Source organism: Sturnus vulgaris, chromosome 16 (genome assembly GCF_052056855.1).
Source record: "Sturnus vulgaris isolate bStuVul1 chromosome 16, bStuVul1.hap1, whole genome shotgun sequence".
NCBI lineage: Eukaryota > Metazoa > Chordata > Aves > Passeriformes > Sturnidae > Sturnus > Sturnus vulgaris.
In genome coordinates this window covers 13,784,850-13,809,951 of record NC_142258.1, presented here as the reverse complement: position 1 = coordinate 13,809,951, position 25,102 = coordinate 13,784,850, and the positions used below count along the sequence as shown (strand labels likewise).

The 25,102-nt window shown below is 54.5% G+C and overlaps 4 protein-coding genes across 4 annotated transcripts; 2 read left to right on the top strand and 2 right to left on the bottom strand.

The window, feature by feature from the left end:
* Positions 1–63: 63 nt before the first annotated feature.
* On the bottom strand, positions 64–8,116 carry INTS15 (integrator complex subunit 15). Its single transcript, XM_014890961.2, has 6 exons — positions 7,824–8,116; positions 6,750–6,971; positions 5,245–5,410; positions 3,026–3,553; positions 1,342–1,381; positions 64–801 (listed from the first exon to the last, which is right to left on the bottom strand). The coding sequence occupies exons 1-6, from the start codon at positions 8,013–8,015 to the stop codon at positions 603–605; spliced, it is 1,347 nt and encodes a 448-aa protein (XP_014746447.1). The 5' UTR covers positions 8,016–8,116; the 3' UTR covers positions 64–602.
* A 2,581-nt stretch (positions 8,117–10,697) lies between these two features.
* LOC106862132 (deoxyribonuclease-1-like) lies at positions 10,698–14,018 on the top strand. Its single transcript, XM_014890963.2, has 8 exons — positions 10,698–10,844; positions 11,455–11,543; positions 11,699–11,782; positions 11,906–12,021; positions 12,775–12,887; positions 13,163–13,320; positions 13,450–13,546; positions 13,840–14,018. The coding sequence occupies exons 1-8, from the start codon at positions 10,698–10,700 to the stop codon at positions 13,891–13,893; spliced, it is 858 nt and encodes a 285-aa protein (XP_014746449.2). The 3' UTR covers positions 13,894–14,018.
* Positions 14,019–15,617: 1,599 nt separating this feature from the next.
* On the top strand, positions 15,618–18,760 carry LOC106862142 (deoxyribonuclease 1 like 2). Its single transcript, XM_088174412.1, has 8 exons — positions 15,618–15,764; positions 16,050–16,138; positions 17,132–17,215; positions 17,332–17,432; positions 17,507–17,619; positions 17,847–18,001; positions 18,109–18,205; positions 18,710–18,760. The coding sequence occupies exons 1-8, from the start codon at positions 15,618–15,620 to the stop codon at positions 18,758–18,760; spliced, it is 837 nt and encodes a 278-aa protein (XP_088030538.1).
* A 233-nt stretch (positions 18,761–18,993) lies between these two features.
* Positions 18,994–24,987, bottom strand: ECI1 (enoyl-CoA delta isomerase 1). Its single transcript, XM_014890982.2, has 7 exons — positions 24,905–24,987; positions 24,497–24,643; positions 23,379–23,506; positions 22,673–22,819; positions 21,692–21,813; positions 20,813–20,991; positions 18,994–19,498 (listed from the first exon to the last, which is right to left on the bottom strand). The coding sequence occupies exons 1-7, from the start codon at positions 24,942–24,944 to the stop codon at positions 19,332–19,334; spliced, it is 930 nt and encodes a 309-aa protein (XP_014746468.1). The 5' UTR covers positions 24,945–24,987; the 3' UTR covers positions 18,994–19,331.
* Between the last annotated feature and the right edge of the window lie 115 nt (positions 24,988–25,102).

Here is a 25,102-nt window from a genome sequence, read left to right as displayed (position 1 = left end):
AGAATCCAGTTGTTTGAAATTGTTCTAATTCTTCTAATTTTTGTTTGAAAAAGCAAGCTGAGGTTCTGTTTTATGCTTCTTAAGTTGTTTCCTTTAATAGGAAGTGCTGCTTTACCTTGTGCTTCGGAAACAAACGTTTGCCTTCCAAAAATATACAGTGTACACATACTCTGTAGCTATAGATACAAACATTTACAAAGAAACAAGCAGGCTGGAGTGGAATAGCTTGGAAAAAATTACAGAAGGCCTTCCTTGCTGGACCTCCCACAGCCAGAGCAGCCAGGTTCAGGTGCTGTAAACAGCACTGGGCTGCTGCAAAACACAATTGAGGAAAATCATACCCTTGGAGCAAAAATATTTCCACACACTGCTGAGGTTTGGAATTGATGTTGCCTATTCCCATCCCCTCCTTTTATCCCCGTGATGTGCCTCAGCATCTGGATCCCACATCCAGACCCACAGCAGCCCCGTGCACTGCCTGAGCACCGACCCCCGCTGCAGGCAGAGCTTAGCTTTGCTCCAAAGAGGAAAATATGGTTCCCAGGCGTCTGGATTTTGTCTGTGAGGCTTCCTCGGACTCGGGGAAGCTGGGACACCGCAGGCTAGCGGATAGGGCGGTACGGGAATGTCATTCCTGGGATGAAGGTCTGCACGGGGTGGGCCGGGAGCGCGGGGTGCGCGGGCAGCGCCGGGTGCGCGGGGTACCCCAGCGGCGGCGTGTGGATGTGGGGGTAGAATCCTGGGGGCAGAGCCCCGTGGGTCGGCTGCTGGACTGGACCTGAAATCACCAGCTGGAGCAGGCTGTGAAGAGAAATTCAGACAGGAGGGGGATTATTAGAGGAGCTTTTGTCATGGCCCGAAGGAAAATTTAAATCCAACTCACAGCGCTGCTGAGAGCCAAGAGAATGGTGACACAATTATGTTCTTTACAGCTTCCACAAGACTTTTTTCTGCTTCCCCCTACTTTTTTTTAAGCTTTGCCCTTTTTGCAAAAAGGCAAGAAGCAATTGAGCTTAGAGTCAGGTAAAACCAGTGAGGAATTAGAGATGGGACACTTTAGGGACGGCTTCCTTGCTGGAATTTAATTTCCCTTTCCTCTGCCTTTGTTCTAACACGGGCTGGGCATTATCGCCTACAGGTGGGAGCACTGAAGCCCCCTTCTGTCAGGAATCCAGGGAAGAAACAGCCAGTACTGTGTCACCTTCATCCTTGTGCTAAAGTGCACATTATTCAATGGCCAAATTCCACAAAGACAAATTTTTAGAGGAGATTTTGTCTCAGCAGCCCTCGGGTGTCTTGGAACCTGCATCAAAGCCAACACAGCTGCAAAAAGTCTCTTACTTGTTATGTGGTAGTCTGGAGCACACAGTCCTCAAGTCATCTGAAAGAGGACACAAGAGTAACAATAAGGATAAAGCAGAAATTAGAGTGGTTTTCCTCTCCGCTATCTTTTCTAGGAAGGTCAGGTTACTGAATAATCATTAATTTTACTTAATAACTACTGATAACTGATTGATCAGTAATCTGTCGTCATCAGCAGCCAGCAAGAGATCCAGAGTCCCTCTCTCAGGCCCAAAAACCTTCACAGGGGAGAAAACATTTCTCCATTTCTCCAACTTTCCCCACCAGCCCCTTTATTGTATGTTTGACATTTAAGACAGACAAGCCTTAGGATGGATTCTGCAATACCAATACACCAACAGGAGGCAACTGAGACGTAGGAAGTAAAAGGTGTGACTCTGTCCAGTAACTGTTTTGTATTGGTTTGGGTTTTTTTAACCACTGCTGCTGTAAAGAATGGGTTGGGTTGTTGGTTTTTTTTTTCTGCTGGAGCCTATCAACTAGAAAGTGCACTTTTTTTACCATCTCCAAACTTCTGCTAAAGCAGAATAGCTAGAACCAAGGAATTTAACAACATATCCCGCTGATAAAGTGTTTTCAGGAATACCTTGAGAACAAACTCCTGCCTTTGTAGACAAACACAACCCCAAAACACTGAAATATCTGGTATTTCAGCAGCCCCTTACACTTAAACACCTTCCACAGAAAGAGCAAGTACTCAGAATGTTCCAGCTAAGAACAAACACAGCTGAAATCAGGCCTCAAATCAAAAACCTCCAATTTCTGCTTGTCCTTGTAACACTCAAGTGTTACTTTATAAAAGATTAGGAAGAACACTGAAATTGGACCAGCAGCACTGGTTCAGCCAGGACAAAAGCATCAGATCCCTGCTTAGGCAGAGGCTACTCTGCAGTTGTGATCTGCCCTAAATGTCTCATCTGTTGGAGAGCTTCAAGCCTTCTGGTATAACCTACAATTGACAATTTTCAGGAGAATATAACAAAAAAGGAGTGTGTGGCTGACCCTACTCTGTGTTGAGCCACTTCCCTTTCATCTCTCTGCATGTCTTTTGGAAAGAACTGGCTTTGGAGACAGGAAAGCCAGACAAAAGCCACGTTTGCAGCCCTTTTTTACTGAGTTTAACTGAATTTGGACATACTGTAATGGGGTCTCATTAAAGGTGAGCTGAAGTCCCAGAAGTTTCAGCTGAAGAGGTATTTATTATTTGCTTTTCAAATTCTTTGTCTAGCACACCAACCCAGGGGTTTATGTGTTTCATGGCCTCTTCTCCAGCAGGCAAACTCAAAGAACTTAAACTAAAGCAAAATCCAACAATGCTTGCTAAATAGCTACAGACAATTCTGAGGGGAACAAAGTGTCCCCACGGCAGACACCCAGATACAATCCCCTGGTGCACAGTGCAGGGCTGGGGATCAGTCCCCAGCTCTCACAGCAAGGCCTGACTCACCCACAGCAGTGATCTCTCCTTTCTTACTTTACATCCAGCTATTTTTCCTGAACTATTTTGTGCACTATCATTTTCTAAGAGGGGCAAACTACTAATTATGCTGTGAACACCTTGATCTTTACTCCCCTCACCCCAAAACTGCCTCTTACAACTTCTTACAATCCTGGAAGAGAAGAATCCCATGCCAGGTCTCTGCCAGCCCCACAGACTACTCACCCCTGGTGCACAGGAGAGCTCCTGATGCCATGGCCACTTGCAAAGCCTGAGCCAGCCTGTCCAGAGCAAGTTCAATCTCTTTGGATGCATTGAGAGGATTGAGTTCATCAGACAATCTGTTAATGTCCTCCACCAGAGGAACCACGTGGTCAAAGGGTACCAGCCCCAGGCGCCCATAAAGGTTTTTCTCTGTTAAATGCCCCTGCAGCATCATAAGAACCTGCAGGACACTCAGATGCAGCTTGGAATACAGCTGGTGGCAATCCCTGTCTTCTCCTGAAGTCGAGTCCTTGGCAATTTTGTTGGGAGGGTGTCCATTGGACAGAGAAGCTTTCTTCTTCCTTTTGTAGGCCAAGGGAGCCTTGACACACCAGCGGATCAGTCCGGTCAGAGGGGTGAGCTCCAAAAACCCTATGGGCAGGTTGGCTGCAATGGGAGTGTTCAGGAAGGTGATGAGGATCAAACGAGGGTCTTCAAAGATCCAGGAGACAATCAGCTCCAGCAGATCCGAGGGAGGGATGAGGTCATCTGGAGATAGGAAAGTGATTGCTGGGTAAGCTGAGCCTTGCACTGAAGCACAGGACTTTAATTTAGGCTCTAATTAGTCTCTCACGCACCCCCATCCTACACAGTCCCAATTACAATCTCAGAATCTCCTCAGTTCTGCTGTTTTTCCCAAGACACCAAAGGCAGTTTGCTCCAGGGAAGACACAACCGTGTTCCTGTCAACTTCAGCTTCCCCACCTATTCTGAAGACACCACCAAACACTGATATTTATCCCCTTTCCCAGCAAAGTTCCTTTTGTCATTTTCTTCTCTGCCACTCATTTTCCCCCTAATTTCAGTCTCCATTTATCCCTTGCAACAGCAAGTACAATGGGCAAGGGAAGTAGGAAAAGCTTGTTGAGTGAAGAGAAGAAGTGCCAATAACTTAACTCACTTATTTTAATACTTACTTACCTAAACAAACATGTCTTGTGGAAAAACACAATGCAACAACACAATCACATGACATGTAAAGAATTATAAGATTATGTAAAGCTTCAGGTGAGAAGTGAAAGATGATCATGAACTTGACTACAGATGAGAAACCCTGACACATCATCCTGTCCCAGGGGGAATGCTGGATTGGAAGAGCAAGCTCCCTTTTCTTATGTCACCAAAATCATCTCAAATAAACAAAGGAATTAAAAAATTACTTCCTATGACTCAAGTTATTTCCTTTCTGACATGTTTTCTGAAATGACTGGGATATAATATATGCTCTGAGCTCTACCCAATACTTTATAAAAACAATGCAAAGGCTAAACCTCTATTTCATTCTCAGTAATGCCAAGCTGTTTATGTGGAGAACAGTGTGCAAGCATTTCCTTCATCAATAATAGCATTTGCTTTTCTGAATTATAGGTGGTGCTGGTATTTAGTGTATGGTTGTTCTCTGGTCTATCATGAGCTTTCTGTGGCTGAGTAGAGCTAAATCAATCTTATTTTAGACACCTACAAGTGTCTGAGCAAGAACCTGAGACAGGTTGTACCACTGGCAGGTCACACACACAGTTAGTTGAAGACTGCACTGGAGTTATGTTGTTCATTGTGTTTCTCACCACTGCTCCACAATCCTGGAGAAATCCTGCTCCAGCTTGCCAACATTCAGAACTTGTTTCTCTTCTTTCTGGAAGGGATCAGACTGACAGGCAGCCCTGAGTCTCTCTCAGGGCTAACTGAGCCCAGACAGATCAACTTTCACTCCTAGAGCTGCTCAGTCAACAAGGTCCCATGTCCTTTGTCCTCTGTGGAGGACAACACCCTTTGTGTCAGATGTTCCTGGCTGCTTCTCCAGCAAGGACTCTCCCTTGTTTCCCAGAGAGGCTGTGGACTCCAAATCCCTGGCAGTGTCCAAGGCCAGGTTGGACAGGGCTTGGAGCAACCTGGTCCAGTGGAAGTGTCCACTAGTGTCCACACTAGGGGGTGGAACAAGATGAGCTTTCAGGCCCATTCCAAGCCAAACCATGCTGGAATTCTAAGTCAGCCTCAGAGTGGTTATTTTTATTCTCACCCATGCCAGATGAGGAAACAGCCACACCCCTGAGCTGCTTCTGGCAATAATTACATAGTAAAACCTTTTTAAGATTGGAGCAGTTAAATCTCTTGCAACAGTTAATTCAGGGTGCATTACACTGCACCTCTTACTTGAAAAGACACAGCTGAGAAACACTTACCTGAAGAGAGGTCATAGAGAGCCGTGACTGATGTAATGAACTGGCAGCAGAAGCGAGGGCTGGCAGTGAAGATCTGCTTCAGGGTCTGGATGGAGCCTGGCACCAGATTGCAGTAATCATCGACCAGGGCTCGGGCCAGCCTCACACAGAACACAGCTGGGGTGCGCTGCAGGGACAGCACCCAGGGGACACCACATTAGACCCTGTCCCAGGCTGCTTCAATGCCCGTGTCCCCCCCTTCCCCACATGGCACTGTGGCTGCTCTCTCTCAGCACATCAAAACTCACTCTAATAGAAATAAAATCAATGCATTGCAATATTAAAAGAGATGGTGATATTTTGAGTTTACGATATCTGTGACTTAAAATTGAAACCTTTTAGATCAATATTTTGACTTAGAGATTTTTTTTTACTACTTCAGCAACATTTTTTCCCTGTGAGGATGGTGAGGCCCTGGCATAAATTGCCCACAGAAGCTGTCGCTTCTCCAGCCTGGCCTGGAAGTGTTCAAGGCCACACTGGACAGGGCTTGGAGAAACCTGGGATAGTGGAAGGTGTCCCTGCCCATGGCAGGGGGTGGAATGGGATGAGCTTTAAGGTCCCTTCCATGACAAACCATTCCATGATTCCATGATTCTAACACAGGTCTGTAGTGCAACTAGTTCAGCCTCAAAGCAACCACTTCAGTTGCCACGCCTGATATTTTTAATGTGGAAAACATTTTGTGGAATCCTCACATCACTTAAGAGCTGCCATCTGAAATAAAAATACACCTTCTCCTGCTATCCAGGTTATATCCCACCCTGCCCTCCCAAAGGCTCACCTTCATGTGGGAGAAAAGGGACCCCAAGGAAACAGTGCTGGTCTGCCTCTTCCCACCTTCCCTCCTAGCACAGCCTTCCTGCTTCTGCCCCTGTGTCAACTTTGACTTCTGCACATCCCACAAGGGCAGCAGGAACAAAGGTGGACTTCCCAAAGCCCACAGTGGGGAATCTCAGTGGGAAAGGAGAAGAGGGAGAAGATCCCAAACCTACTGCATTCATAGAAGATAAGACACAGGTATTTTGTGTCAAATTTCAAGACAGGGGTTTGCCTCTTCCACACACAATCCTGCACATCAAGAAGGGTTTATTTCCCAAAATCCAGAGTCAGCTTCTTCAGGCAACGTGACCATAACTGCCAAGATCTGTTCCCTGTGTTGGTCAAACCCTCCAGTGAGCCCTTTCAATATGCAAGGTTTGGGGGGGATTATTAAAACTTGTACTGACAGTAAAAAAAAAAAAACCCAAACAATTTCTTTCTTCCTTTGCAGCACATTAATGGATTGGCAAAGCTCTCCCTGATGCCAGAGCACAGGAATGGACACGAGCACAGACACGGGGGCAGCTGCAACTGCCAGGGAGGAGCAGCTGACTGTGCCCAGCTGTGCCCACGTTCACTGTGCCCACTCTGGAGCATGCCCTGACCTCTTCCCCAAGGCATCCCTGCCTGCACAGGAGCTGTACCTGCAGCCAGAAGGCAGCACACTCCAGCACAGGAACCCTGCAGACAGCCACTGCCATGGAAACCAGCTTCCCCAGCAAAGCCATCCTGCTGTCATCTGCTTTGTTTCCTTGGGGGCTGAAGAGAGATGAAAAGATGACCTGCCGGACTGAATCCTTGGTCTGCTCTTGGAAATAATTGCACATGATCTCAAGGAGCTGAAGTTCCTGAAGTGGGGTCAGTCTCTGAAAGAAAACAAAAGCAAAGCAGTAAAATACACTGAGCCTCTTGAAGGACCACAAACCAAGTGAAAAGACAGGAACAGTAAAGGCTGAGAGCTTCCCTTTGGGCTGAGGGACTCAATCTTTATGCACAGCACACACATTCAAGCTTCTTGAACCACCACTGCATTTATCTGGTGACACTGAAAAGCTCCAGGTTTCATTTGAACACTTGGATATCCAAAGCTGGTGCTTGCTGCACCTGCAAGTGATGCCCACCAACTGAGAGATGAGACTGACATTGCTGGAGAGAGAAAATATTTCCTACCTCTGCAAATAACAGCACTGAGGACACTGCTGAGCAACTGGGGGGGCAGAGCTGGACTCAGCAGCACTGAAGGGTGCAGGGCCATATACCCCAATAGTCACCAGCAGCTGTGGTTTCTGACTGCTCCTCTCTGAGTCCCCCAAAAATCCTGGTAGGGCCCAGCTGCAGCACTCGGGAGCTGTGGGCAGTCCCCAGGCCTCGAGGCTCACCACACCTCCTCGGGGCCTGGAATCCTGGCCCATCCATCAGGAACTTGCCACCAGCCCCCTCCCTCCCAAAAAAACTGTCACCAGCACCCCAGGGACCCCATGCTGTAGTCTTGAAGCCTCAGTCTCCAGAAGCAGAGTCTCACAGACCCAATCCTGTCCATCTCAGCCCTCAGCCCCCAGCAGCAGCCCGCGCCGGAGGGAGCCCGTCCTGCTCTGAGACCTCAGGCTCCAGGAGGGATCCTGTCTTGTACTCCTGGGGCCTGCCCTCCAACCCCACTCGCCGGCTGTGCCGGCACCTCCTGGGCCCGTCCCGCTCCGCCCGGGGTGTCCCTGTCCCACCTTGGGCGGCGCGCCGCGCTCCTTGGGGACCTGGAAGAGGAACTCCTCGAGCAGATCGGTGGGGCCCTTGTCCACGAGCGGCAGCGGCGAGTTCTGCAGCTGGCTGCTGAAGTAGATGTCCAGGTGGTACAGCACCTCCTTGGCGGCGCTCAGCGCGTCCCGCCGCAGCAGCGAGTGCCGGATGTCGCTCATGGCCCCGGCCCGGCCCGGCCCGGTCCCGGTCCCGGTCCCACTCGGCGCGGCCTCCCCTCGGCGGCGCGGACAGGCGGGACCTACGGCGGCCCGGCCAGGACAAAAACAATCACGCGCTGCCGCCGCCGGCAGCGCCCCCTGGCGGGCCCGCCCGCGGGGGGTCTCTGCCGGGAGGGGCCTGGGGATGGGCAGGGGTGCTTGGGCCGGGGGACCTGGACATGGGGGAGCTTGCCCTGAGGGACTGAGACAGCGGGGCTCAACCTTGGAAGGAGCCTGGCCCTGAGGAGGTCTTGGCCCTGGAAGGATCCAGGCCCCGGAGGCTGGTGCTGGGGTTGAGTCAGAGGGCTCAGCCTGGAAGGGTCTGGACGTGAGGGGACATCGAGCCTGGGGGCTGGTCCTTGGGCTGACTCAGGGAGTCTTGACTTGTGAGAGAGCTGGCCCTGAGGGTGGTCCAGCTCTGGGGGTCCTGGCATGAAAGGGGGCTGATCTTTGTGGGGTCTTGGCCTAGAAGTAGTGTTAAGCCCTGGGACTCTACCTTGAGGGGGTCTTAGCCTGGGTGAGACAGGATCTGAGGGGTCTTGGCTCAGGAGGGTCCTGCGTCTGGCCCCTGGGGGGATTCCTGACCTGAACAGGGATTGACCATGAAGGGTCTTGGCTGGAGAACCCTGGCCCTGGGTCCAACCTGGGGAGCCTGTTGGGGGGTCCAGGCCCAGCCCTGATCCCACTGTGCAGGGCACCTCTTTCTCTGGAGGGTGCTTGGCTCCAGGGGAGGGGCTGACAGGGCCCCCCAGCCCCCTAAAGATCACTGCACACTGCAGGGCCTCTCCTGGGAAACACAGCAGCTGCCTTTGGAGGCAGGAAGTGCCAGGATATCAGCCAAGGCCGTTGGGACAGGGCTGGGTGAGCTGTGGGTGGGGTGGAGGGCTGCCACCCTCCAGCACTGCCTCAGGGAGGGGCCTGAGCCAGGTGACCTCCTGGGGAGGGTCTGGGCATGGGCACCATGGCAGCAATTTGTCATTTTTTGGGGACTTTCGGCTTCGCACTCAAAGACCACACTGGGATGGCTCCTGCTGGCCCTAGGAAATGTGGGGTGCTGGATGGGAATGAATCATCGTGGTGAAATAAACACTTTTTAAGAGAATTTGTATCTAGTGATGAGTGAGAGCTGTGCATGCCACATACTGGGGAGCTGCTGATCCCCACGAGCCATCTCTGAGATTTGTTTCACCTTGCAGAGCTCTTGTGGGCATTTTAATCCCTTCTCGGTCTTACCTGTGATGGGAGGCATTGGCAGAGGTTGAAAGGGTTCTTTTTTCACTGAGCAGACTTGTGCCTTTGCTTCCGTGAGAAATGCCATATGGAGCCTGCGGCCTCACATGATCCTTGGTTGGGCAACCACTTGGCAAGGAGAGGGTGTCCCTCTCCATAAATGCAGGTGCAAATCCTTCTCCTTCCAGAATCCTCGGACGACATCAAAGGTAGGTCCTGCTCCCCTCTCTTCCTGCACCCCCCAGGAGCTCCCCTTGGCAGTGTCATCTCCTCCAGCTCAACTTAATTTTGCCACAATGCTCTGCTGGGCCAAACCTGGGTGCAGCTCAGGGATGAATATGCTCCTTGTAGGTGCCTCTGCCTGGGAGGTTCAGAGGCTGCTGTGCTCTCCAGGAGTGGGGACGATTTATGGGGCTTTGGGCAATTTTTGGTATGACCAAATCATGGCATTGCCGAATCTCCGCGTTATCAGCTGAAGGGACTGTGGTGTTAGAGGGAAGAGTTTGCAGCAAGAGTTGAAGTGGGAAAAGTGAGGAATTAACTAGAGCAGCTGCCCCAGAAGGAAAAGTGAGCCTGGGGCCAGCAAATCCTTCCTCAGGCTGAGATTTGGTGTGCCAAAAGCTGGAGCATTTACCCATCCTCTCAGCCCATTTATCAGGCTCTGGGTGAGTTTAGGGATTCAGGAACCCAGGTTTGGGCAGGGCTCACGGCTCAGATCCCACATGCTGGTGAAATATTACCTGTGGCAGCTGAGTGCCACGGGAAATACTTCCCAAACACCTTCCCCGTGGGTGAGAGCTGCAGCACTGCCTTTGCAGAGGGTCCTGAGGCAGCCAGCCTGGGTGAGGATGGGGCAGGAGCACTGCTGGGGTACAGGAGGGGTATGGGAGGGGCAGGTTACCGCAGGTGACAATGCTCCAGGCAGTGAGGAAGGTGGGGAGGGGTATCAGGGAGGATCCATCACTTGCTCTGTCCCAGCACGGCTGCTGTAGGGTCTTTGGGGTCTCTGGCACTGATTTGGGAAAGGTAGGAGAGGCACAAGCCAAGGGAATTTGGGGTCCGCGGCCACTGCCACCAATCTCAGGCCAGAAGAGGTGTCTAGGCTGAGCTCTTCCTCATGGGGAATGAGGAAGTGACTGCTCTGTGTCACCATGAAAGGGCATTTATTTGTTTGCCAGTGAATTTTCCACTCCAGCCTTGTGAGTGATCTGGCCTCCTTCCAGGAGGGACAGGTAGGATGAGGCCCCATGCAACACAGGTGTACAATTCCTGCATCCTGGTGACTCCCCAGAAAACAGACACCTCCAAGTGAAACCAGTATGGCCAGTGGGAATACCCCGGTCATCCCTGTTGTCTGTCCCAAATCCCTCTCCCAGCCAGGAGAGCTGAGCCCCTCCTGCACCTCTGCACAGGATGGCAGCCTCGAAGCTGGTGTTGTCGCTGCTGGTGGCAGCTGTCCTGCTGCAAGTGGCCACCACGCTGAAGATCGGTGCCTTCAACATCAAAGCGTTTGGGGACACCAAGATGTCCAACCAGACCGTGGCAAATATCATCGTCTCTGTGAGTGGGGGGAGCAGGCCTGGCCATGCTCTGCTCTTTGGGATGCAGCCAGCTTGGGCAGTGGGACACCTGCTTCCTTCATCCATCCATCCATCCATCCATCCATCCATCCATCCATCCATCCATCCACCCACGCACCACCAATCCACCTGTCCACATCTCCTCATGCAATACCTCCATCCCTCCACCCAACCAACCAGCTGCCCATCCACTCATTCATCCATCCACCTGTCCATCCAGCTATGCCTCCTTTCGTACACATCTTTAGCCATCCTTTCATCCATGCATCCATCCATAGGTCCAAGCCTTCATCTACCCACCCATCTGCTCTTCCCTATCACCATCTCCCACCTCAGGCCATCTCTACTCTTGCTGGTCCCCAGTCAAGCCTGGGTGACGTTTAATGCTGCCCAGGTTCCTCCCTTGGAGCAGCTGCTGGGTGGGTGGGTGGTGGACAGACAGGGCCCTTCCAAGCCAGAGCACACTAACACAGGAGTCCCCCCATGGCCCCGAGGTCCCTACTGCCCTCCCATTGCCAGCCTGGGAGCCTTTGCAGCTCAGAACAGGCAACCATGGCCAGGGAAGAGCAGCTCTGAGCTTGTTCCCCCAGATCTTGTCGGAGTACGACGTCGTTCTGGTGCAGGAGGTCCGGGATGCTGACCTGAGTTCTGTGAATGACCTCATGGACCAGCTCAACAGGTGACCCCGAAGGCTTGGTGTGGGAGTGACTGCAAAGGGGATTCTGGGAGGGATTCCAGCCATGCCAGGGCACCTCTGGCTCAGCTGGAGAGAGCCTGATGGATGCTGGAAAGCACCAGGAGCCTCCTCTCACCCTCTCCACAACTTGCACCCAGTGCTGGGAGGCACCCATACAGCTTTTTGGTCAGCATCCCCCTGGGTCGAACCAGCTACAAGGAGCAGTACCTCTTCATCTACAGGTAAGGGATGCTGCCAGGCACCACCTGCTGCCTGCCTCAGCAGCCTCCAAAGGGGTTGGGTACCTCTGGGGGCCCTGCCTGTGGCAGGAGCAGTGCTGGGGCTGCCCTGCTCTCCTCCCTCAGGTCAGACATGGTCTCTGTGCTGGGAAGCTACTACTATGATGATGGCTGTGAGCCCTGTGGGAACGATACCTTCAGCAGGGAGCCCTTCATTGTGAAATTCTCCTCACCCACCACACGTGAGCAGAGCCAATGTTGGGGGATTCCCAGGCCTGGTACAGGGTCCCCTTCAAGCAGGGCTGAGCCCAGATCTGTGCCTGCCAAGCACAGGGGGGTTGCCACCAGAGTCCCACCCATGGATGCCCAGGGATCCTATGTCCCTGCCCAGCATGGCCAGCTGTTTCCTATCATGTGCCATCTCCTACCAAACACCTCCCATCATCTCCAACCATGAGTTCTCTCTAGTTGTGTGCCATCTTACCTCTCCAGCTGCTTCCCATCATGTCCTACATCCCATTATGTGCTACCTCCCATCTTGTGTTATATTCCACCATCTGCTTCCTCTGGCTGGGTGCCATCCCCCATCATGTACCATCTCCTATCGCCTGTCATCCCACATCCCTTCTATCTCCCATCATATCCCATTTCCCATTTTGTTCCACTGCCTACCCCATGCCATCACCTCTACCTCCTGAGAACCTCCTCAGGGCACACACACTATCCCATCCCCTGCCCAAAACCGTATTGGCTTGGAAATGCTAATGGGAAACAAACAGCAAACCCCAAACAATTCACAAAGGCATGCAGTTTCCCACTGGAATTTCCAGTTTGAGGGACAGGCAGAGTACCAAACTCAACACACCCTTTCCCTTCAACTGTTTTTCCTGGCCAGTTGCTGGGCTTGGCCTGGGGTGGTTTCCTGGGGTTCCCAATCCCTGATCAGGGGCTGCACCCAAGCCAGGGGCTGATGGTCATGGTCAGCTGTCTGGCAGAGGTACAGGAGTTCGTGTTGGTGCCTCTGCATTCTGAGCCCAGCCATGCAGCACAAGAGATCGATGCACTCTACGACGTCTACACTGATGTCATCAACAAGTGGGGAACTAATGTAAGCAGTTTGGCAATTTTGCTCCTCCTCAGGGCAGCCAGGTGGGCAGGTGGGATGAACATGTCCCACAGGAGGCCTCTTGTACCCATCAGAGCAGGTGCCACCCCAGCAGCCTCCAGGCAGGGAGCTGCTGGAGGCCCTCCTGCCATTACTGGGGGCTTGTCCCTGCACACCAGGTTCACCTCAGGGGGATTTGTAACCACCCCTTAAAATTTTAGGGAGCTCTTGCTGCCCTGTAAGGTGTGTGTGCAGGGACTCAGTGCTCTGCCCTGCAGGACATAATCCTCCTGGGTGATTTCAACGCTGACTGCTCCTACGTGACCAGCTCCCAGTGGCCGTCCATCCGCCTGCGCTCCCTCAGCGCCTGCGAGTGGCTCATCCCCGACAGCACCGACACCACTGTGGCCGACACCACCAACTGCGCCTATGACCGGTGGGTGCCGTGGCAGGGGCTGGCATGGGATGACTGGCATGGCGAGGACTGGCATGGGGAGGACTGGCATGGGGAGGACTGGCATGGGGAGGACTGATGGGCACCAACACCGCCCTGATGCCTCGGCAGCATCGTCGCCTGCGGCACCGCCCTGCGCCAAGACATCGAACCTGGCTCGGCCACCGTCAACAACTTCAAGAAGAAATTCCAGCTCCAGATCAAGGATGTGAGTGAGGGGCTGGGTGGGGCATGAGTCCACCAGCACTGGGATCTGCCCCACCATAGCTCCTGGGAGCATGGGAGGGCTCCCTGTTCCCAAGGACGCACCTAAGGGCAGCCTGACCCCAGCTGTTGTACCAAATCAACCCTCCAGATTGAGCATTTTGGGGTATGGTCTAAATGTTGGGGGTTGGAGTGGAGCGTTGGGGTCCCAGCCATGACAGTGGCAGTGAGTCCAGATGAGCTGAGGGTTTGTGAGTTGACTCTGGTCAGGGTGACTCTGCTCTCCCTCACATGCAGGCTTTGGCTGTCAGCGACCATTTCCCAGTGGAGGTGACCCTGAAAGCCAACTGAGCCTGTCCCTGCACCAATGGCTACCAGGACACCTCAGCACACACCTGCATCCCTTGTGGGAGCCCACACACCACTGGTGCCAGCCAAGCTGCCCACTGCCTCTGCAAGGAGTTCTTGAGCTCTTGTGGAAGTGTTAAGCTTTCTGCTTCCATTAAAAATGAGCCTTTCCCTGCCTCTGCATCTCTGGAAGTGAGGTCCCTCCAGTCTCCCAAGCAGCCCCTGGTGCTCCCAGCCCCTCAGTCCCCTGCCAGAGAGACAGGGAGGTCCCCAGGGCGGGGGGACCTTCTGCCATGAGAGACCTGGACCCATGGGGTGGTGAGCGCTGCTTCCCTCTCAGCTGACGGTGGCAAAAGCCACCTGGGGACTGTGGGGAGGGGTTGGGGGCCCCAGGCTTTCCAGGGTACAGGATGCTCTTCCTCCAGCTCACAGGGCCACATCCTGACACAGCCTGCCTGGCTGTGGGGCTGCTGACAGGGTGCTGACAGTGAGGGTGCGGGGAGGACGTGAGTCAGTTCCCAGGGGGTTTGGTGCTTCCCAGGGGGTTTCGGTGCCGACACAGCACCGAGGGACACAGGACTCATCCCGAGACTGGGTGTGAGGATACAAAACCTGGCGGTGCACATGAGAGCCTGGCAAGTCCTGGCACGAGCAGCCGTCAGAGCCAGCTGCTCCGTTGTCATCCTGGGGTGATGCCATGGGCCATAGTGATACCATGGACTGGCATGGGGAATGTCAGCCCTCCTGGGGCCACTTTGGGTCACCAGCAGGACTGTTCTGGGTGACACTGGGGCTTCTGCAGGGGTTTGCAGCCATCCCCTCTCGCTGTGGCTGGTGGTGCTCACCTGCCTGACCCAGACACTGGCCATTTCCTTCTCTTCCCTCTAATTACACCATCTGAATCACCCAATTAAGGCCAGCGCCCTTCACCTCCTGCCTGGCCACTGTGCCCACTCTGTGATCCAGGTGTGACCCCAGATGACAGCCCCTCAAGTCCCACATACCCATCAGTCCCACAGGGATGCCCCTGCATTTCCACGTCTCCCTGTTTGTCCTTTGCTGTGTCAGCACAGGGATGGCTGGGCTGGCCCCACCCTGTCACCCTGTGGGATTTTTGGTTTCCCAATGTGGGAAGGAGCTCAAAGTCATGCCAAAACCCCCAGGGGGTGTCCGACTCATCCTGCTTTGCCGGCACCTCCACTGGGAATAAAGCCACCCATCCTGCTGCCAGCAGAGCAGAGGTGCTGTGCATTGAGCAAGGTAAGGACGGATCCGGGCTCAGCGCCTTCAACTGCCAACCAGGTGAGACTGGGATGAACTGGGACGAGTTGGGATGAGGAGTCGCTCCTTACCGCAGCAGTGGGGGCTGTGGTGAAGTTTAAGGATGTAGAACAGCCTGGGGTGCCTGGAATGCTGGCAGTGGTGGATGGGGCTGCTAGGCAGTGAAGACATCCTGGTGGGGGAGTGGAGCTGCGTGATCCCTGGAGCTGGGACGGGCAGACTCACAGTGGTGGGACAGGATTTATCTTCTTCTGGGACTAGTGAGCTGGCAGACTGCCCACACCAGCTCCGCAGCCTGCTCTGGGCAATGCCCGCCATGACACACTGTCACACTCCTGGAATTTGGAAGGATCTACATGTTTTTTCCTCTACCCCAAATCCAAAATAGTGTTCCGAGTTCATCTCCCATCCCTGCATCCCTGTGACCCAGCATTGATCCTGGAAGAATGAGGCCTGTGACACTAGAATTGTCCCTGCTGGCTGTGGCTCTGCTGTGCCCAGCCACTGCCATGCTGCGCATCGGTGCCTTCAACATCCAGGCCTTCGGTGACACCAAGATGTCCAACAAGGAAGTGGCAGAGATCATCATCAATGTGAGTGCAGTCAGCGCACCGTGGGGATGGGCTGTGTGCTGGGACCAGCCCCAACACAGCTCCTGTGCCAGAGACATGTAGGGATGTGATGGCATCGCGATGCTGGGGACGGCCTGGGTGGATGAAGGCTTGGTGGGGTGTCAGGCACCCTCTGAGCCCTCCCTGCAGATATCTGCCTTAGCACCAAGGGACATGCAAATCCCCCTGGTGCTGAAGCCAGAGCCATGTGCCTGGCTGGGAGATGGGTGGAAGGCTGGCCCTGAGCTGTCCCTCTCGGCCTCGCAGGTCCTGAGCCGCTACGACGTGGTGCTGGTGCAGGAGGTGCGCGACTCCGACCTCAGCGCCGTCACCGAGCTCATGGAGCAGCTCAACAGGTACTAGAGGGGCTGGGGATGGGATGGCAGCACCAGCAAGGAAAGCCAAGCTGCCTGAGCAGTAAGAGGAAAAAAAAAGTTGGCCATCAACAGAATTTATTTTTGGAAAGAAGAATAAGAGAAACATTCTAGGGCAAGGAGGTACTGAAAACAACACTGGGAATAACCCAGTGAAGGGAATGGGGATACAAGTGATACAAATCCCTTCTGAAAGCTGTAAGCTCATCAGAGCATGCAGGATGGAAAGAAGCTACAGATCTGGCAAGCTCAGTCTCCAAAATCCAACAGAACAGGGCAGAAGCAAGAGAGGAGGAGGAAGGGACAGGCAGATCTTGCACCCCAAGACCCTGTGAGTGGCAGGGGGACCCCGGGATAGACCCAGAAGTGGATGATGCTTTGAGGGGGGTGGTTCTGGTACCCTAGGAGGAAAAGGGGGTGCTGGGGTGGGCTAAAACTGGCCACAGCAGGGTGGCAGCCCCTTCACTGGTTGGGTGCTGACCCTGTTTTAGGGGAGAGCACGGCTCAGGACCATGCGGAAGCTGTTGCTGCCGTGTCTAAAGGCTGCAAGTGCTCCTGAGCAAGAGTGCCCAGCCCATGTCCTCACCCCTTCCGTGTCCCCTCCAGCGTGGCCACAAAGCAGCCAGGGCAGGGAGGGTGACGCTGGCTGCTGCAGAGCCCCAGGCTGCTCACTGACCTAATTTAGCTTTGCTGCAAATGAAGGTGAGGAATGTCCCTGCAGAGGAAAGGCAGTAGGAGCCACCCCATGTCATGCTGTGCCCAAGGAGCCACCTGGGGAAGAGGTACTGGGGGCTTCAGAGCTCCTTCAGAGCAGCCATAGCTCATGTCACCCCACAACTAGGACGCAGTGACCCATGGAGACTGTGGAACAGGACCAGCTGGTGCAAACCCTGGGGTCACCCAGCCCCTGGACATACCAAAACCAATCCAGGATGGTCCCAGCCACGTCACTGTCCTGCCTTTTTGCCTCTGCAGTGCATCCAAATCCCCATATGACTACGAGATCAGTGGCCCTCTGGGACGGGAGAACTACAAGGAGATGTACCTGTTTATCTACAGGTAATGGGGCTGGCAGTGCTGCTGACTGTGCCACGGCACTGCAGGGCCACCAGCACCACGGAGGGGATCCAGGGCCTGTGCCAAGTCCCAGGGTCATCATCCTTTTGTTTCCACAGGACAGACATTGTGTCTGTGGTGGACACTTACCAATACAAGGACCCCCAGGATGTCTTCAGCAGGGAGCCATTCATCCTGAGGGTCTCAGCACCCAGCACCAGTAAGTGGGAGAACAAGTGGCCATGGGTTGTGGCATGGGGTGGCTGTGGGGCTGACATCCTTCTCCCCTGGCAGAGGCGAAGGAGTTTGTGCTGGTGCCCCTGCACTCAGCCCCACATGATGCTGTCGCTGAGATTGATGCGCTCTACGATGTCTACCTGGCCATCATCAACAAGTGGGGGACTGATGTGAGTGTCACCAGCACTGTGGGGGGGGGGGCATGGAGCTTGGGCACCGAGCTGCAGGGACTGTTTGACCCACACTGGGACCCTGCTTTGAGGCAGCTGGTGCGGGAGTGGTGGAGTGGGAACCCAGCTCCTGCCCCGTGATAGGGTGGTCCCTGCCATCCCCACGGGAGGGCTGGTGGCAGGAACAGCCCATCACCCACATCACGAGCCTCCCATCTCCCCTGTAGAACATGATATTCCTGGGAGACTTCAACGCTGACTGCTCCTACGTCCAGCCAAGCGACTGGTCATCCATCCGCCTGCGCACCAGCGACATCTTCAAGTGGCTGATCCCCGACAGCGCTGACACCACCGTGGGCAAGTCAGACTGTGCCTATGACAGGTGAGCGCTGCCACCACCCCTGTCCCCTTCCCTGGCACCCCAGCAACCCCCTGCCTGCCCTGCCAGCAGGGAGTGACACTCACCACCCACCCACATCTCCCCAACAGGATCGTGGTGTGTGGCAACAAGCTGAAGAGAAGCATCGTGTCCAACTCAGCTGGTATCTACAATTTCCAGCGTGCTTTCCACTTGGACCAGGAGGAGGTGAGCCTGGATCACACATCTGGGGCTCTAGCAGGCACCAAAGCTGAGCTGGCCCAGACTGCAGGGCTGTCCTTGTCTCTTTGAGGGGCTCAGGGTTTCCAAGGGGGGAAACAGGGAGTTGAGGTCACTGCCTGTCCCATTGGGAAGAGAAGAGATGCACAGGGTTTTTTACTGTCTTCCATGGGCAGGACTCAAGGTATGGGGTAACCCAAGCCAGCCTTCAACCACCCATCACTGGCACAGAGGCCACAGATGCCCCAGACATGGGGGCTTGGAGGGCAAGTGGCCCCCTGCCAGCACCCACCCCAAGCCATGCCTGGGCACCTCTCCATGAGACATGCCAAGACTAGAGCCTTGTGTGTCGAGTGTCTTGGGGTTGGGGACATGTGGCCCCTCCAGCAGGCAGAAGGTTCTGGCAGGGCAATTGACTGCCCTGCCAGTCTCAGCAGCACAGCGAGGGGTGAGTGGCTCACTGAACATCTCCCACCTCTTGCCCTCCTCCAGGCCCTGGCAGTCAGTGATCACTACCCAGTCGAGGTGAAGCTGGCAGCCTGAGCTCCTCCTGCAGCCACAGACCAGGATCCAGCTCCAGCTTCTACCACCAATCCCCATGAATGTGTTCCACTCAGCCCCATCCACAAGTCCTGTGCATGGGCTGCCTCAGATGCTGGTCTGGAGAAGGATGGCAGCTGGCTGTGCCCAGACTCCCCTGCCCACCATGAACCAGAGCCTAGACAGGCCACCAGCCAGGCCACTGTGACCACAGACAAGCCAACGAAGGATCCATCTCCTACCTCATTGAAGATTTATTGACAAACCTCATTTCACGATTAACTGTTGATCAACAGGAGGGAGGACATCCAAGGACCGTCAGGCTCGGGCCACAACGTGTTGAGACCCTGTCCCTGTCCATTCCTCGGGGGGCTGAGTGGGCTCTCCCTGCCCTTGGGGAAGGCAGCATGGTGTCAGGCACTCTACAGGCACAGAGGGAAGGGGCAGCTGGGGTGGCCGTGGGAGCAGGTGGCACGTCACCGATTGCTGGCACTGCAGGTGGCTTCGCTGTGAGACCAACAGCTACTGCAGCGTTTCAGAGGGTGACTCGACCTCCCAGGGACCAGCTGGATCCTCAGCTCTTCCTCTTCTTCAGCATCTCCATGTACATGCGGAGGGACTTCTGGATGGACTCTTTTGAGACGAAGGTGATGAAGTTCTTGATGTCTTCCTCCCGGTGAGCTACCAGGCGGTCCAACACTGCCTTCCTCATCATGGTCTTGGTGAGCTGGCGGGCATGGTCTGCAGAGAGGACAGCAACGATGAGGAACATGCCCTGTCCTCATCCCTGACCAGCTCTCAATGCCACCAAATGCAAGTCTAATGGGGAGGGATCACACAGCAAAGTGCTCTTGAAAGCAGCAGGGAAAGGGGTAAGAAAAACCCATCAGCTGGGAGCTGAACTGGATAAATTCTCATACAATAAATTATGGTCGTACTGCTCAGTGGGGAAATGACTGATCTACTGGCAAAGATGATAAAAGGTTGTGTACCTCCGTCTCTCTGTGCCCTCCAGAGCTCTATATTTACCTCTAATACACATCAGTAACCAAACAAAATTCCTTCTTATTTGAAACTGCTGTGGCTCGAAGCTCCACTGAACCAATCCCTTCAATCCCTGCAAGACAGTCTGCTCCTGTGCACCACGCTGTACAAAGGCCAGCAACACTTCCCTGGAGCTCATTCCTGGGCCTGTGCCATTCCACATGGATATGTGGATGCTGCTGGAGCAGCAGGGGCTGGTGGAGCTGAGGTCTGCAGCACACATCTGCTCACACCCTCACAGAGCCAGGTGCAGCAATGTGGCAGCACATCTGCTGCACAGATGTTTTATTTATGCACTCAGTGACAATGAAATGGCGACTCCCCCCATCCACACACTGGGAATCCTGAATTGCTCCAGCACTCGGGTGCTGAAGCCACCTCCACCCAGACACAGTTCTGATTTAGGGGAAGGATCTCCACAGCACCTCCTGGAAATCAGGAGAGGGCACAGCTGAGACATGCTCCCCAGCCTGGGGGGTGAGGTGGCATGAGCTGGGAGAGCTCAGATCTGTGCAGAGCCCTCTTCCAGCTCAGGAACCTTGTGCTGCAGTCACAGAGCAGCCCAAACATACGATGCCTGTGCTGTCTGCCTGTCCTCATCCACACCCCCATCACTGCCATCCAGACTGCCAAGAGTTGATTCAGACCACAAAAGCAGCCTGGCAACCACCCAGGAGCTCTCACCCAGCCTGTTCACTCCATGGCAGCTTTCCTGGGCTAACACCTCCACTGACAGGCAGAGATTTGGTTTGTCTGTGGAGCTCAGACATCTCCAGACTGACTCAGCAGGGCTGGCAGGATGAGCTGAGCTGGAGCCACGTGTCCTGAACGTTAGCACAGTGTCCCTCTCCGTTAGCCCAAGGTTGCTGGGACCGCTGAGTTGAGCTTTCTTACCTCCCAGCAAACCAGACCTCCCCTTTTAATGGAAACTGTTACATAGCTCCCCTAGCACCAGCCCTGGCATCTGTGCTTCCCACTCAGACCAGGTCTCCTCTTCTGCCAGAGATTTACCAGGAAGGGCCAGCCACTGTGCCATGACAGCTGCAGCCTTCTCCATGAGCTTCTCCTCTGGCACCAGCTCATCCACAAGGCCCAACTTGTGGGCCTCAGGTGCAGGGTGGAGGGAGCCCAGCTGGAGGGAGCGTTCAGCAATTCGGTGTCCCACAACATTCACAAACGTGTCCTTAAACCTGCAAGAGATGGGAGGGAAAGCCACACTCAAGGGCAGCTCACCCAGACATCAAGAGTTGACAGCACCCTGGTCCCACTCCCCAGGCTCAAGGCTCTGAGAGCATCCTGGTCCCACTCCTCAGGTTTGGTGCTCTGAACAGCAGCTGTAGGCTCAGTCACAATGTGAAAATCACGTGAGAAAAAACATTTTTGGTAGTACCCCAAGAGAGCTCCCTCTCCTCTGCATGAAAGCTGTTCTTTTTAGTCTCAGTGCCTGTGGATACCCACTTGCTGTGACTGAAAGCTCCTTCCCAACAGTACATTTACATGTTCCTAGGCAAACAAGGGCCTGTGTGTCAGTATCTTAGTGCTTTCAGAGATCTCCACACCACTGGGTTTTGCAGATACACGGTGTGTACCCAGAGAAAAGCCTATTCCCAGACTGAGCCTGAACCATGAGATCCCCCAGCACTAGTTCTGGACTTAATTGCAGGGCCAGAACTGAGGTCCTTGTTGGTGCAGGATGTGAGGATTTCCTGCAGCCTGAAAGCTTTTCAGATACCTGCACAACAGACATAAGGTGTCATCTCCTGCAGCTGCAAATACCTAACCCGTGACACACAAACCACACCACCAGTTGAACTGATTAATTAACTCCTTGAAGATGAATTCTTTCTAGAGACCTACACATGATACTAGAAGTGGGAGGCACTGGCCTACCAGAAGGGAGCCACAATGCCCAGCTGGGCTTCGTTCAGGCCGATGCTGAATTTGGGGTTCTCTGCCATGATCCTGTAGTCACACGACAGGGCAACAAGGCAGCCCCCGGCCGGGCTGGACCCCTGGCAGAGAAAAGGACAGAGTGAGTCCAGGACATGGTTACAAACACCCCCAGCCTTGCTGATCACTCCAGAGCACGGCAGACACCAGGAAGACAGAGCAGATGTCCCCCAAATTTCTGACCACCTGATTCGAAACGGTTCTAAAGAAGATTTTTCTGATGTTTATCAGGGTTTCATAGAATCACAGAAGGGTTTGGGTTGGAAGGCACCTTAAAGCACATTTCATTCCAAGCCGCTTGCTACAGGCAGGGACACCTCCACTAGATCACATTGCTCAGAGCTCCATCCAACCTGGCCTTGGACACTTCCAGGGATGGAGCAGTGACAGCTGCTCTGGGCAACGTGCTCTAGGGCCTCACCCCCCTCACAGGGAAGATTTCCCTTCCATTTGTGACCATCTTTTCCATGGCTCAGTGCTACTCAGCCCTGCACAGGATGCCTGAGAGAAAATCCAAATGCCTTCAGTGGGGGGCAGTGGACAGACACCACCGTGAGCTGCCAGGGCAGCACCACCCTGGAAAACGAAAACAAGACACCAAAAATGAAAATGACCCATCCATGGACATGGAGACCCCAGCAGCACTTCCCTGCTGGCCAAGAACCCTGGCTGGAGGACCAAAACCTGCTGGAAATGCTGAAATGCTGCTGTAACCCAGCAGTGCCTGCAGCTTACACAGAGCCTGCAGCATCCCACGCTTCCACACCTTCCCACACCCCACAGAACTGACAGACACGAATTTCACCCAAACACCCCAACAGATACATCCCTGGATGAATTTCAGGCTGGTTTTTCAGTTGTCCCTGCCCACACAGCCCAAAGCAGCTGCAGCAGGAGACAATCCCACCCTAAAGGACGTACGTTCACTGCAGCCACTGTCACCATGTTGGAGCCATAGAGCCGGAGCCACATCTCTTGCACGGCTCTCCAGAACTCAGTGTAGTGCTCCACGCTCTTCCCACACATCTCAGTGATGTCCAGGCCAGATGAGAATATTTTGGGGACAGCCTGGAATTGGGAAAAGAGATGTCACTGAGTGTTACAGGGAAGGAACGACCCTTCAGCTCTCGATCTGGCAGCTTGAGGGAAGGGAAAGTAAAGAATATTTGATATAAATCAGGGTCTTTTGGGGCTTTGAAAGGATCTCCCCAGTGCTCCCACAGCCTGGATTATCCCACTACCATGGCCTGCAGTGCTGGGCCTCTGCTTGCAACACAGTTTCTCATTGTCAGGGTCTCTGTGTGAGTACATCAACCACAGAGCACAAAACCTGTCCTGTCCCATTCCCAGGCACCACCTTGTCCCCACACCACATCTGAAAATAAGCGCTGGCATCTCCCAGCAGCTCTCCGTGGGTAAGCCAGGAGATGTCACAAGATGTGTCAAGTTGGCAGATAAGCAAATTTGATTTTCATAACAAAGCACAACACTTGGTTGTCATTCTTCTGCTAGAAAAGGGCACAGAAGAAAGATCATGGCCCCCTCCCCTCTTCCCTGAGCCAATCCAAGCTGCCTGAAGGCTCTTCCCTGCCAGTGATCAATGACCCAAACAGGAGCAAACACTTACAGAGGTGATAATCACACCCCGGCAGGCCCGGTTGTTCTCCAGCTTCTCTAGGCTTATGGAAAACTCTGTGAGGAACTCCAGGCTGAGGCTGTTGACTGGGGGACTCTTGAACTTCATCATGGCAACGCCTGTGCAGGGTAAACACAGGGACATCAGAACCTCCCCACAGGAGCTCACACTGCCCTGCCCAAGGGAGCGTCACTCACCTCTCTGTTTCCCTCTCTAAACTCTGTCTTTCTAACCCGCTCAACAGCACTCCTTTAACAGCACTTTTTTATTTAAAAGCTTCCAGAGCAGCAGAGTGAAGAAAAAAGTCCTGTCTTTGCCCAGACCCACCCACAAGCCAGGGTCACTCAGCAGGTGGTGGACGTGGAGCACAGACCAGGCCCTGTGTGGTGGCACCCCACGTGTCCCAAAGCCCAGCCACCTTCCGAGTCACGGTGCCCAGCAGTTTCCTTCTCTTTGGGGTCAATGGGGAAGGTCGAGCTTGCAGCTTCTGTCACAGCTAGCAGTCAGTGTCCAGAGGGTCACACACCTGCTGGAACCTGTCAGCACCACGGGGAGAACTATGAGCCCTCGTCCCTGCCCAAACTGCACTACCCTACCCCAAAGGTCCTCCCTGAGTGTTTAGCCTGGGTGCTGCAGCCATGGCCAGCTGGGAACAGCACGAGGACACACCCAGGCACCTGAAAGCAGGACCTGGGAAGCCACAGGAAGAGGCACCTTTGTTCAGTGCAGGGACATGGCCTATGACAGCTATTCCTGGTAGCCAGGTCACACAAATTCCTAACAGCTCTTCCCTGATGGTGCACTGCCACTCTACCAGGTGCCCAAACCAGGGACCCCCAGAGAGGGGACAAGGCAGGGTCAGGGTACAATGACAGCCAGGATTTGCTTGTAGCACCAACCACCTGAAGTGCCCACAACTTGAGAGACTCCCAACCCCAAACACTTCTCTCCGAGGCTCCTAAGCAGCTGCAGCAGCAACATCTGGGGCTCTGGTGACTTTCCATGCCCAGAGCCACACATGCCACGGGACATGGGTGGAAGGGACCCTGCCTGTGCCCCACATTGCCCGTGGCTTGAGGGTGACACCGCAGACGTGCCACTCGCCGTACCTGAGCTCTCGTCCAGCTCCACCTGGATCTTGTTGTTGCTGAAGGAACGACACGGGGCGAGCGGGAGGCCGGGGGCCTGCAGGGGGCTGGGGGGCGGCCGAGCAGCCCTGTCCCATGCTGGGGGACGGCAGCACAGGGGCAGCACACCTGGGGGACACAGACAGATAAGGACGGGAACAGGACAGCCTCCACAAGTGAGGGATGCGCTCCCTCAACCCGCTCTGCACAGACAGGGCGGGACATGGGGACACCCTGACCCACTCAGGGAGGATATAGGGACACCCCAACCCACAGCAGGGGGACATGTGGAACACCCTGACAACAAGGGAGAGGCACAGAGAGGCAGCGGGGGCTCGGGGACACGCTGAGCCCGCCGCAGGGAGCGGTCGGGGCAGGGTCCGGGCGCACCTGTGCGGCCGATCCGGCGGGCGAGGGTCGCGGCCGCCATCTTGTGCAGGGCTCAAGGGTACGGGGCGGGGCTTGGGGCGGGGCTTGTGAGGGGCGGGGGTCGGTGGAAGGGCGTGGTCCCGTTGTAGCCCCGCCCATGCCCCAAAGCTCCGCCCACCCGCGGCGCTGCGACGCTCACGTGCTGCCCCCTTGTGGTGA